Here is a 13933-nt window from a genome sequence, read left to right on the forward strand (position 1 = left end):
AGCATCCACCTCGACCACAAATGGAAGAGCCTCGTTAGGGTGTGTCAAAACCGGTGAACGTGAAAATAATAATTTTAATTTAACAAAAGCGGCCTCAGCCTGCTGAGTCCAAATAAACGGAATCTTGGTAGACGTCAGCCTCGTCAGAAGTTCCGCTTTCATGCTATAGTCGCGGATGAACAGACGGTAGAAATTAGCGAACCCCAGGAACCTCTGCAAGTGCTTTCTTGACGTGGGTGTTGGCCACTCGACCACGGCCTGGATCTTGGCCGGGTCGGCTCTCAATTGACCCCTCTCCACAATATAGCCGAGGAACTGGACCGAACTGGTGTGAAACGCACACTTTTCTGCCTTCACGTATAGCCGGTTTTCCAGCAGTCGCTCCAAAACCAGCCGAACGTGTTGTCGATGTTCTGCTAGATTTCTAGAGAAAATCAAAATGTCGTCAAGATAAACAAAACAAAAGTGATTAAGCATGTCACGCAAGACATCATTAATGAAACATTGAAACACTGCGGGAGCGTTTGAGAGGCCAAAAGGCATAACCAAATACTCAAAATGCCCGATGGGTGTTCTAAACGATGTTTTCCATTCGTCGCCCTCCCTTATCCTAACCAGATGGTAGGCACTGCAAAGGTCTAATTTGGTAAACACCGCAGCAGAATGTAATGGAGCAAATGCTGACTCCATTAGCGGTAATGGGTATTTGTTTTTAATTGTTATGTTATTCAGACCACGGAAATCGATGCAAGGGCGTAGAGTCTTGTCTTTTTTCTCAACGAAGAAAAATCCTGCCCCTAGCGGCGACTTGGAAGGCCGAATAAGCCCGGCAGCCAGCGACGTTGTGACATATTCATTAAGGGCTTGGAGTTCCGGCTTGGCAATTCGGTACAGGCGTGTACTAGGCAGTGGTGCGCCAGGAACCAATTCTATCGCGCAATCATAAGGTCGATGCGGAGGGAGAGATAAGGCCCGGTCTTTACTAAAAACTTCCCGTAAGTCGTGGTATTCTACTGGCACATTTTCTAGGTTAATAGATTCCATTATTGCTTTAGCTGGACTACGGTGGTGGTTTACGGCTGACTGCAGGCAATGTGAGTGACAAAACAAGCTCCATCTCTCTAACCTAGGCATGCCCCAGTTTATGTCAGGGTTGTGCCTGGCCAGCCAAGTCAGACCCAGGACCACTGGGGCTGACCTGGAGGGCATAATGAAAAACTGTCTAGTCTCCACGTGATTTCCCGATAAATGCATATGTAGACTCTCTGTTCTATGTGTAATCACCCCCAAGAGGCGCCCGTTGAGGTCATACAGCTCCTTGGTTTTCTCGAGTCTAATCACCGGACATTTCAAGATGTTAACAATTTTCGGGTCGACAATACAATCATCAGCCCCAGAGTCCACCAAAGCCGTCATCTTTACATTCACCCCACCCCATGTCATTTCTCCTGACAATTGGAGCCTTTTAGTGTCCAACTGGCCATTTGGGTCACCTGATCCCATGGACTGGGAGTACTCACACTGGTTGTTGCGTCGGGGTTGAATGGTTGTGGCTGGAACGGGTGCGACGTCCCGACGTCTATCAGGCCGCCTCCAACACGTGGCCGATTGGTGTCCGGGCCGACCACAATATTGGCACGCCTGATTTCTCCACCGGTTCCTGTGTTCCGCTGCAGAGAGCCGTCCTCCCCCCAGCTGCATAGGCTCGATGCCATCTTCCGCAGGAGGGCGTCGCCACGAAGCGTCGGAAGGCGAGACGCCGAAGAAGTGCCCCGCGGACGTGGTCGAAACCGGCTGAGCGGCAGTGTCTGCTGCCTTAGGTCGTCGCTCCTCCTCCCGTTCCCGCTGCCGCTCCCGCAACCTGTTGTCCAAGCGGATGGCCAGGTTGATGAGTTCCTCCAGGCGGGACGTCTCGTCCCGTGCCGCCAGCTCGTCCTTGATTCGCGGGCTGAGTCCTCGCCGAAAGATCCCACACAGCGCCGCTTCGTCGTAACGGCTCTCGGCCGCCAAAACCCGGAAGGAAATGGAGTATTCTGCCACGGACAAGTCGGCCTGCTTGAGGTCCAGCAAGCGGCTGCCCGCTTCCTTCCCTTTTACTGGGTGGTCGAAAACGTTTCTAAATTCCGCCAGGAAGGCAGGAAATGAAGCTCGGAGCTCTGGATTGGCTTTACTGACTGCCATCGCCCATAATGCCGCCTGGCCGGAAAGTAGGCTCATTACAACGGCGACCTTGGCGCCATCGTTCGGGAAAGTGTGCGGCTGTTGATCGAGAACCAGGCTACATTGGTGAATGAATTGTTCACACCCACCAATTTCGCCAGAGTAGCGTGGAGGATGGGGAATATTGGGTTCCCGAAGAACAAAGTTGCCAGCTGATCGGGACACGGAGGAGACAGGTGACGCCCCGGCTGGTCGTAAGTCTTCCGACCTCCGCTCCACCTTCAAGGTGAGTCGCCCGATCTGGGCGGTTAGCGTCGACATTGCCTCCTTCAGCTCGCTGAAGTATTGCTCGTGCTGTCCGAGTAAACGCCCATGGCTGGGCATGGCCTGGCACAGGCTGTTGGGGTCTGCGGGGTCCATTGTGGTCGGGTTATTCTGTCACGATCTGTCACGGTTGAAGTTGGCTGTCACGAAACGGAGTGGAGGACCCAAATGCAGGAAGGTAGGAGAGCCACGGCAGTGATGCTGATAACTTAGTTTTAATCAAAAACAAGGAAACACAAAATCACGCCCGAGGGCGGCTAGAACAGCGAGTAGTGTGAGATACAGAGTAGCATCACGGAGTAATAACCCGACACTCCTTGCTGCTTCTGTCAGGCTTTTATCTTGGCCTGACGAGCTAATGGGCAGCAGGTGTGTTTGGCGGGATCCGCCCTCCAGCTGTTTCCCCAGCAACTGCAAGGGAAAACAGAAACAGCTGACCCCAATCATGACAGTGGCGAGTAGTTGCCTTCCTTCGCTGGTTGGATTAAGGCTGTACGATACGGACAAAATTTCATATCTTGTGGTTATTGTCAGACATCTCTATTCTTTGGTCTTTGACTCAGCATGAGGCTTTGCATTGTTTCAGTGTTTTATGGCGTCTGCATGCTGCAGTTTGTTATTTTATTGATACTTATTTACTTATTATAAGTATTCACTTCCCTATTTCTTGTTATTAATGTATTGATATTAATTAGATTTACTTGTATACTTACATACTTATGGTATTACTTATACTTATTTAATTTCACTTGCCTCTACTTCAAGCCTGATAATGATACTGTCATGTGTGGGAAGATCTGGTTTTGGTTGAGGGTCCCGATTGGTCCTGAGTGGGTTCCAGCCCTTCCGCGGGTTGACCAATCTGGGCCCTCAGCCACTTGTGCCTGGCCCCAGGTGTGGCTAGTTACCCAATTAGTGTGGGTGTATTTAATTCCCGGGTGGTGGTCGGCGTGGGATCATTGCCGCTTGTCATGGTCACCCCTGGAGTTCTGTCTGTCATTTTGATTTTGTATCTTTTCAATTTGTTGTTTAGTTAGCATTAACCAGTACCCTGGTTAGTGTTTTCTGTAAAATAAAGCACGCCAGTCTCGCCCGTACTCCTGCTGTGGTTCTCCTGCCTCCCTGCATTTTGGGTCCTCCACTTCACACGCCGACAGACACCAAACCGTAACAGATACAATAACGATATTATATGGGTTCAATGAAAACTAAGCAAAATATCAATCTAAAAGGATCATGCGTAAAGTGCATTATTTATTAGAACTTGGTGACAGTCATCAATTTAAACAAGCTTGGCAATAACAAACATAATTGAACTCACATTGTACTGCAATGTGAGAAATAATTCTATCCTGCAACACAATGAAATATATATTTTTTTAATGAGAATTTCTTAGTCCGCCATTAAAAGTAAAAAAAAAAAAAAGAAGTCATGCGGGTATCTTGCAAAACTCAACACTAAAATGACAAGTAGCGCTTCACAGTTTAGAAAGCATCTTTGTTCCCAAGAATTAAGTTTGAGGTCACAGTAAAACATTTTGTAGAAAAAAAAATGCCCCAAGGTACCTTAGTAATGACCACTTAACTCGTCATGGTTTTACTTATTTGTGCGACTTCTCCCCAAGGAAGTGATCAACAACTAGTTTTCTGTTTTCTGGGAGTCTCGTGTTCATGGTGTAGACAATGCGATGTCTTTCCTTTCTATAATTTTGAAATGTCAGGAGTTATTTTATTTAATATCCTCTCTAGTTCTTAATAGGCATCTCTTCCACTTTTCCTATACTTCATCCATAATATTCATTTTGAATGAATGCCCTATTCAAGCCAGTCAAGGACTTTGTGAAATGCTTTCTTTAGAACTATGTAGTAACTCCGCCTCATCATTGCTCCTTTTTCATCCGCAACCTTCTATCTTTTCTTTATTGGTGATTTCAGTGAGCTGTTGTGTGCAAAGCTCTACGATACAATGTGGTGGTTTCTAATATTGAGCAGTATTTTGTTTCTCTTAGTTATCACCATATTCCTGACCACTGGGCAACGCTACAAGGTTTTTAGTGAGACGTGCATTAGGCCCCCAGGACCCTTGGTGTACGATGACAAAAAGAGGGATGACAGACTCAAGAGAGGTAAAAGCCATAATTTCTAACATTTGCATATGTAAATAATCAATCTTACTCTTTGTCTACATTCGTTATCCAATTAATCCATAAATATAAAATTCATAGCGATAACATTGCAAAATGATTATTATCATTCATACAGAATTGTAATTGTTCCTTTTACTTCTACTGCATTAAACCTTGCAGTTGATTTTATATCTGATAGCAGCCTTGAGATGTCACATACATTTGAAATTAATTATAACATTTATATGTTTAAGTTGAAATGTATAAATAAAACTTGACTGGACTGATTGTTTTATGACAATAATCATTAATGTGAAAGTTGTTAAAAAACTGCTTCCTGCTTGATCCTTTCTATACTGTTTTAGGTCGAAAGACAAAACTTACAATAATTGGAAAAAGATTAAACTGACCCAGAAAACCAAAACATCGAAGATCACTGAGCACATCGTCTGTCCTTCTAGACAAGGGGTCTCCAACCTTGTAGCTTCAGTAAGCTACTTATACAGTGAATGTGCCAGAGAGTTCTCATGTTTAGTAGCATTTATTAACATTTTAATTTCCACCTCAAGTGATTATGCTAGTTCTGCAAATAACAAGCATGCAAAGATGGTAATACAGGACTTTAATTATGAAAATAAAAACCTAGCCAAAATAATAATAATAATAATGTAGAAGATTGGTGTATATTTTCGTAATTTTCTGACCTTTTGTTTTATTTGACCTTGAAATTGACTTGTGGATCACATTACTTCAACAATTTTTTTCATGAAATGTAATCTCTCACATTCTGTAACACTTATAAAAGTTTCAGAGAGGTAAAATGTCTTATTTAGCAGCAATAAGGAGTTAAATTATCCATACCCTCAGACACGCCCGGACTGGCCCGGCGGGACCAGCGGGAAATTTCCCAGTTAGCCGCCAGGGGGCGCTATTTATTTCAGGCCACTAGTTCGTTTCAAAAGCAGCAATTAAAGTGCTTTTGAGTGCCTAGTCAGACCCAAAGTGACTAACTTGGAGTGACTTGCATTTTCCTGCTTGTTTGGCCAGAATTATGGGCAATTAAGGAATTAACTATTTTGTGCAGAATGGATCATACGCATTGCCGAAGCAAGCGTCAGTCTCTCTCTCGCATGCTCTCTCCCTCACTCTGTCTCCCCTCCCCCACCCTTGCAAGCAAACGCTGACCGACACACAGCCAATAAATACACTCTGTCTGATAGTGGTTTGCGTGTGTGATACTCCAAATTTTGGTATCGATCCGATACCAAGTAAATACAGGTCCAGTATCGCCAACACTGCTTTCGATATCGATACTTTTCGAAAATGATGGTATATATTTATTTTCTAAAATTAAGGTATCATCAAATTGTTTAATCATGATCAATTTTCAACTTTTAAGTGTTTTTGTGTTGTATTTACAAAACTAGGTCAAAGTTAGTTGATAAATAGAAATACCTTTAACAATATTTTTTCCCAGAAACATTACAACCATAACCATAATTTGCATAAAGTGATCACAGGAAAACAAATTTATACAAATTATTTTTCAGAAACTACAAATACAAACAATAACCAAAAAAATATGTCTTCATTGCACTTCAATAAAACCATAAACCAAACCAACCAAAACAACTTATTTTGTGTGTGGGGGGTTTCAACCAAGATGTTAAAGATTATCATGCAGAAAACATAAAACAACATACAAAATATTTTTTGTCCGAAGCATTTCAGAGAGTGGGAGGGAGGGCGCGGGTGGGGGTGCGGGTGTTGGAACGCGGCCATCAGTGGCCAGAAACAACGCTGATGTGTGAAACCCGAGAAGTCGGAAGTCTGTGGCATCTACCCCATTCAGGTGTGGTTGAGAGGGTGTCCATCGTAAGTCAGAATCAGGTGGATCAATGTGGTTTTTGTCCCAGCCATGGACCAGTCTTCACCCTCATCAAGGTGCTTGAGGGTGCATGGGAGTTTTCCCAAACAGTGTTTTGTGAACTAGGAGAAGGCGTTCAATTATGTTCTTGGGAAGTTCGTGGGGGGTGCATTACGACATACCAAACACCTTGGTACGGGCTGTTCAGTCTGCCCTGTCAGTGATTCTGTTTATAACCTTTATGGACAGAATTTCTAACAGCAGCCGAGGCCTTGAGGGAAACCAAATTGATGGCCATTGATAGTCATTGAAAGTTGAATATTAAAAAAATAAAATAAAATAAAAAATAGAGTATTTAATGACTATTCAATGAATATCTGAGGGCATGGATACCTAACTCCTTATTGCTGCTGAATAAGACATTTTACCTCTCTGAAACTTTTATAAGTTTTAGAGAATGTGAGAGATTACATTTCATGAATTTTTTTTTTAAGTAATGTGATCCACAAAGTCAATTTCAAGGTCAACTAAAACAAAAGGTCAAAAGATTACAAAAATATACACTAAACTTCTAAATTGTTGAAAAGCATTCCCACATATCTTGTTTCTAACCTTTATTGTGGGAATGCTTAAAAAATAAATAATGAAAAATAACATGCAAAAATTAACTACACAGACAGAAGTAATATTTTATTGAAGGGTTATATAATACAGTTTAAAGACGCTATATGAAAATTCATTGAAACATAGGAACCTCTTTTACAAAAGGATACGAAAAATTCACACAAGCAAGCCCCATATACGACTGTCCATCAATTGCAGCTACTTTGTGTCATAGAAGGAGGATGCCTGAAATGGAAACCAGTAATGTCACTGTCCATGCCATTGTACAGAGCACCAACTTTGGATCAGAGAGTGCCAAAAAGGGCTGCGTATCAAGAACACGTTCTGTACTTGTGTAGCCTGACTTGAAGAATTGGTTGGAGGTGCCCTGGACCAATTGTTTTGTCCAGCCGTGATTTACCTGTGTGCCTTAGCTAATCTATGCCCGTCTCTTGAATATGGCTTTTTTTTTTGGAGGTCAGGAAAATTGCCAGGATGTTTGTGAAGCATTTGGGCAGCTTCTCTAGCCACTTCAGATTGCTAACCCCTGTTTGCAGCAGACCTTGCAGCAGAGTCGTGAAGCCAAAGGCCTGCGGTGCAGACGAGACCGTGTCACACCAGCGGACGCTACATGGTTAAAGAAAAAGAGAAAACTAATTTTAATCTGTCTTTAACTCTTTGACCGCCATAAACGTTATAAAACGTTTTGCATAAACCTACGGAAGGGCGCCGAGGACGTTAAAAGACGTTCGCTATGTTTTTTGTTTTTTTTTGGAAACGGGTGGAGGAAAGCCTTGGGCAGCTGTGCTGAAAGTATCAAGCAGATCTGGTTAGTATAATGACTCGTTTTGGCCCCTAGATGGCAGCGATGACTCTCTTTGCACAAGGTTGGATGGGCCGCCCACCGTGGGCGTCAGTAGAAGACGTGAGGCGGAGCTAGAGTGTTGAGGAGACAATGGCTGATGAAGCCACAATGGCAACCGGTTGCAAGCAGCTCACGCTTGAGCATTTTTTTCAAAGACGGAAAGCATCGATCAATACTAAAAAGCGCATTGATGTCGACGATGATGATGACTCCGAGCTTGACGCCAAAGTTGGAAGCCTTGACGCGACCGTTATGATCACGTAGTAAGCCTCACCGGCTAAGCGCGGCTAGCGCTGCTAAGGCCGGAAAACGCGCACAATAACCGACCGGGTACTTCTACACAATCGGACATTCGATCGGGCGATGGAGAGTTGGCATCGACCAATGCACATTGATGATGATGGTGAATCCCGAGGTTGACGCCACAGTTGGACGCGGCCTTTATTCTCACGTCATAAAGCATCACCGGCTAGTGCTGCTAACGCCGGAGCTGCACATGCGGACATTTTGTCGGACAATGAAGAGTACCCCGAGTCCAATGCATATTCATCGGAGGAGCGGGTACAGTCTGATCACGGAGAAGACACTGGTTCTGGACTACGATGCCACCATGAATGGAGTGGATAAGAACATCTCTTACAACCCGGTATAGCAACTGAAGGACATGAGGAAGCCAGACGTAACACCACCGTAACGTAACCGTAGCATGATCCTGATATTAGACTTGATGGCAACACACACTGCAGTATATACTTGCTATTCCCCGGAAAAAACGGCCTGCAAGAAAGTGGAGCACGCGAAGAGGCAATCTGTTGTGCAAATGTTGTTGCGTCTCTTTGCACGCAGGAGAGTGTTACAAAAAGAAAAACTGTCGTTGAAACATCCACATATTTGTAAATAGCACCACAGTTGCACACATTTGTAAATAGTTTGCCAAATTGTTGTCAAATTGTTACACTGTTGAATGTAAATAAACGTATTTTGCTATCAAAAAACACTTTTTCATTCTTGGTGGTAGTGTTTTATAGAAGTAAAGCACTATTTAGGTGTTTGTGGCATCATTCATGGACAAAAAGAAGTGTAAAATTCACTAGAATGCATGAAATAACATCGTTTCACTAAAAGCTTGATTTCTCCGTATTTGAGTCCAAAACAAGTGAAATCGGGTGAAACTAACCATTTTCTATTGTTGATTACTAAAGAACGGAATAAGGTAGAAACAAAGTTTTTTTCTGATGAAAGATGAAAGTCCAATCTTTCATTTGGTAGTATCTGTGTTTCCATAGTCCAAACAGAACATTTTCTGTGGACCTTGAAAGATCAGTCAAAATGCTTAAATCGGCTGTTACTGCGGCATCCCTTTTCTGAAAATGTCTGGCAGTCAAAGAGTTAAAAGGTGCGCGACATCAGCATTGCATCACGTGTAGTACAACATAAAAGCACACGCACTCGAAGCTGGAGACAGCCGTGGGCACACGGCAGCTCATTCAGGACGTCATGCTCATGCTTACAAATAAACAAGGAATGGAGCTGTAAGAAGTTTGGGGACAGACAGCAGCACGCCACAGAGCGATGACGTTGCCCCCTCTGCGCACCAGTTGACAACCAATCACAGCCCCAGATCCTGTAGCATCTTCTGGTGTTGAGAGCAGGCCCCATCCCTTGGTGTTATGGTCAGGTGCAGGTAGACGAACAGGGTTGAATGCCTTGTCAGAGATGGATGAAGGTGGAAAAAAATGAGAAATAGAGCAACATTTGTTTTAGAGGGCAACTTGCAATGATAATTAAATAATGTTGTTACCTGTTTTGCCATCGCCCGTTGTGAGTGTTTGGGGTGAGGTGGAAACTGCGCGCTTGCCGGTCCTTATCAAAGAGAACGAACGCTTTAGGCTGTTGTCGCTTTGGCCAAGAGCGCAAATCCTTGAGGCAGGGGCGCAGAAGTCCTCTTCCGCCGCATATTGAAATGCGTGCTGTAGCAATATGTAAGACATGGTAATTTCACAGTCATTCAAAGCAACCCATGTTTTGCACACAGTAGCTCACTTGCCGCTAAAATAATGGCTGCGACTCAGTAGACCAAGCGACCGTGGCACAAGGAACTGAAAATTAAACTTTGAAGTGATGTTACAATCTAAAGGTCACTTCGTACAATTAATGTGTGATCTCTCCATGTCCTCCTCCATTACTAAGGAAAATAAAATTTTTGACTAGGCTAAAAGTCACATACCTCATTAAAGTTGCAAAAACCAATGGAAAAATAATACAAGGCTCCAGAATGCCCCTAAATTTGTCTGGTGGCATTTTGATCCTACAATTTGAGACGGTGCAAGTACATTTTTCATTTTCATACGTCAGACTGGAAACGCCCCCTCCGGGACGCTGGACGGCAAAAGAGCCACTTGCCTGTATTGTAACCATTGAATTTCGTACAGCGTAAAGTCCTTTATCGAATCGATTATCTTATACAATTGCCATATCTTGCTGTGCGGTTGGTTGTACAGACAGACAAAGGAGTAAACCAAATGTTGCTTTTTATCGCATACCTACAAATGAAGACAAAATACGTCGATGGATAGCAGAGATAGGACTGGCAGCCCACAAAGTATTCATGGATTTGCAGCGATCATTTTTTGCGAGGTTAGTAGATAAATGTTGCAATAAGTAGATAAATGTTCATGCATTTTACTATTAATCGTATACTCTAACAAAGATTACAACATAGGTGTCGAATTGCGTGTTACAAATCACATTAATGAGCCAGATAGTTAGCGTCCACTCCAACTGCACGAACACACAGCTTAGTTTTAAAATGCACCTTCTTCAAAACTAAGTGCAATAATGGGGGATTTCGTCTTTGTGCTTGGAGTTTTTCACTCTGGAGCCGGAGTCATATTCATGAAATTACTGCATAGCTTGCCATTTGTTCCATGCTAGTAAACATAGTAACATAACATCATCACAGCGTTTCAATATAGAACAGCCTATTTAAAAGTAAGTCAGTTAGCATGATAAACAAGTTTTACCTTTGCATTACGAGGTATATTGTTCCCCGGTGTGAGCGCAGCATCTCGTCCCAGAGACTCAGCCAGCGACAAGCTTTTGAATCAGCCCCGGTGTAAGGAGAAGAGACAGCATTGACTACATCATGATATATGTCGTGCGCTGTGAATTCCGGCAAAGTCGACGATTTGATTAACTTGGTAAAAACAGCAGACAACAGAAGGTAAGGGGCTGTTTTCAAACTAGCGATCTCCAACTTAAGTAAATATCTATGTGTCCCGACTAAATGTGCAACTTCGACTGACAGGCGACCTTCGGTTGGAGTAATAGATTCCATGGCTCTATGGGCAATAATAACTTTTAATTTGTAAAATAACAGTCACTAAGTCACTCCAGGTTACGTTCATTTCCATTCAACGATCATTTCTTTCCGCCGTCCGTCATAAGGCAGTCACGTGATCACGTGATGTTGGTGCAAATGGTAAATAAGTAAATAATGTGTACACTTACTCTACAATACAGCCCTTGTCTCCATCCATCCATCCATTTTCTTAATCGCTTATCCTCACAAGGGTCGCGGGGGGCGCTGGAGCCTATCATAGCTGGCTTCGGGCAGTAGGCAGGGTACACCCTGAACTGGTTGCCAGCCAATCGCAGGGCACACAGAGACAAACAACCATCCACACTCGCGCCCCTGTGTCTTATCATTCAAATGTTATGATGAGATAGCTCTTTAAGTCTTTTCTTACATTCATTCACACACGTTTAGTCAAACCACCTCTCTCATCCCTACCCAAACACGAGGCAAAGATGCAAAGCATACCAGTTAGAAATTAAAGTTAATCCAGTTGCATCATAACAGACAAATGATATGAGCATTTAAGAACATAAATACAACGCAAATACACGAGATTTTCATTCAACCCACCTCATAGAATTGCCGATATGCATCAGTTTATGTTTAAAATGGCTCATGGACGATGTAATGTAACTACATAAACACTAAAAAAAGATGACAAATCTTACCATCAAATCGCTTAATGAGATGTTAAAATAGAAAAATCCAAATATTGCTGCACAGCTTGCAAGAAGTGGCGTCGTAATGTAAACGAATGCAGATAGCTCGTTTCAAATAGACCGCATTCAAGTCCTTTTAACTTTGACCCTGACCAAAATGTGCCTGCAGCGCCATCGCCAGTTAGTGGCCAAACATATATCGCATCGGTATTGCACTAAGCACTACCATTGAAAGCGAATGGGGAGAAGTTAAGTGGCTACAGAGAACTTGCTGTCATCATTGAAGTGATGTGAAATGCCATTGAGGAATGTCTTGCCTAATGCCAGAGTGAATGTGTCATTGAACATTAAATCCATCCATCATCTACCGCTTATCCGGGGTCGGGTCGCAGGGGCAGCAGCTTTAGCAGGGAAGCCCAGACTACCCTCTCCCCAGCCACTTCAGCTAGCTCCTCCGACGGGATCCCAAGGCGTTCCCAGGCCAGTCGAAAGACGCAGTCTCTCCAGCGCGTCCTGGGTCGTCCCCGGGGCTTCCCGCTGGTGTCACATGCCCAGAACACCTCTCCAGGGAGGCGTCCAGGAGGCATCCGAACCAGATGCCCAAGCCGCCTCAACTGGTTCCTCTCAACGCGGAGGAGTAGCGGCTCAACACTGAGTCCCTCCCCGATGACCGAGCTTCTCACTCTATCTCAAAGGAGAGCCCGGATACCCTGCGGAGGAAACTCATTTTGGCCGCTTGTATCCGGGATCTTGTCCTTTCGGTCACGACCCACAGTTCGTGACCATAGGTGAGGGCAGGAACGTAGATCGACCGGTAAATCGAGAGCTTTGCCTTTCGGCTCAGCTCCTTCTTTAACACAACGGACCGATACAGAGTCCGCATCACTGCAGACGCTGCACCGATCTGCCTGTCGATCTCCCGCTCCAACCTACCCTCATTCATGAACAAGACCCCAAGACCTCCACTTGGGGCAGGATTTCATCCTCGGAGAGGGCACTCCACTCTTTTCCGACTGAGGACCATGGTCTCGGATTTGGAGGTGCTGATTTTCATCCCAACTGCTTTACACTCGACCGTGAACCGCTCCAGTGAGAGTTGGAGATCACGGCTTGAAGAAGGCAACAGCACCACATCATCTGCAAAAAGCAGAGATGCAATGTTGAGGCCACCAAACCAGCGCCTCGGCTGCGCCTAGAATTTCTGTCTATAAAAGTTATGAACAGAATTGGTGACAAAGGTCAACCTTGGCGAAGTCCAACCCTCACTGGAAACAAATTCAACTTACTGCTGACAATGCGGACCAAACTCTGACATCGGTCGTACAGGGACCGAACAGCCCGTACCAGGGGGCTCGGTACCCCGTACTCCCGAAGCACCCCCCACAGGACTCCCTGACGGACACGGTCAAACGCCTTCTCCAAGTCCACAAAGCACATGTGGACTGGTTGGGCAAACTCCCATGCACCCTCGACCACACTGCCCCTCCTGAATCCGAGATTTGACGGACCTTCCTCTCCAGCACCCCTGAATAGACCTTACCAGGGAGGCTGAGGAGTGTGATCCCTCTATAAATGGAACACATCCTCCGGTCCACCACCCTGGTCTGCCAATCCAGAGGCACTGTCCCCGATGTCCACGCGATGTTGTAGAGGCGTGTCAAACACGAAAGCCCCACAACATCCAGAGCCCTTAGGAACTCCGGGCGGATCTCATCCACCCCCGGGGCCCTGCCACCGAGGAGCTTTCCAACCACCTCAGTGACTTTGACCCCAGAGATAGGGGAGCCCACCTCAGAGTCCCCAGACCTTGCTTCCTCAAAGCAAGACGTGTCAGTGGAATTGAGGAGGTGTTTGAAGTATTCTCCCTACCGATTCACGACGTCCCGAGTCGAGGTCAGCAGCACTCCATCTCCACTACACACAAGTGTTAATAGCGCACTGCTTTCCTCTCCTGAGACGCTGGATGGTGGA

General features: G+C 44.8%; 1 protein-coding gene across 1 annotated transcript in view; it reads left to right on the forward strand.

Annotated features, from left to right (window-relative positions):
• The first annotated feature begins 4359 nt into the window (after positions 1 to 4359).
• The window catches only part of LOC147184727 (all-trans-retinol 13,14-reductase-like), a 55767-nt gene continuing 46193 nt past the window's right edge, over positions 4360 to 13933 (forward strand). Inside the window, exon 1 of the mRNA XM_086081840.1 lies at positions 4360 to 4610. Coding sequence (XP_085937966.1) covers positions 4451 to 4610 — 160 coding nt within the window. The 5' untranslated portion in view covers positions 4360 to 4450. The remainder of the gene's footprint in view (positions 4611 to 13933) is intronic.

Source organism: Leptonotus elevatus, chromosome 1 (assembly GCF_054856555.1).
Source record: "Leptonotus elevatus isolate MCC_2025b chromosome 1, RoL_Lele_1.0, whole genome shotgun sequence".
Taxonomy (NCBI): Eukaryota; Metazoa; Chordata; class Actinopteri; order Syngnathiformes; family Syngnathidae; genus Leptonotus; species Leptonotus elevatus.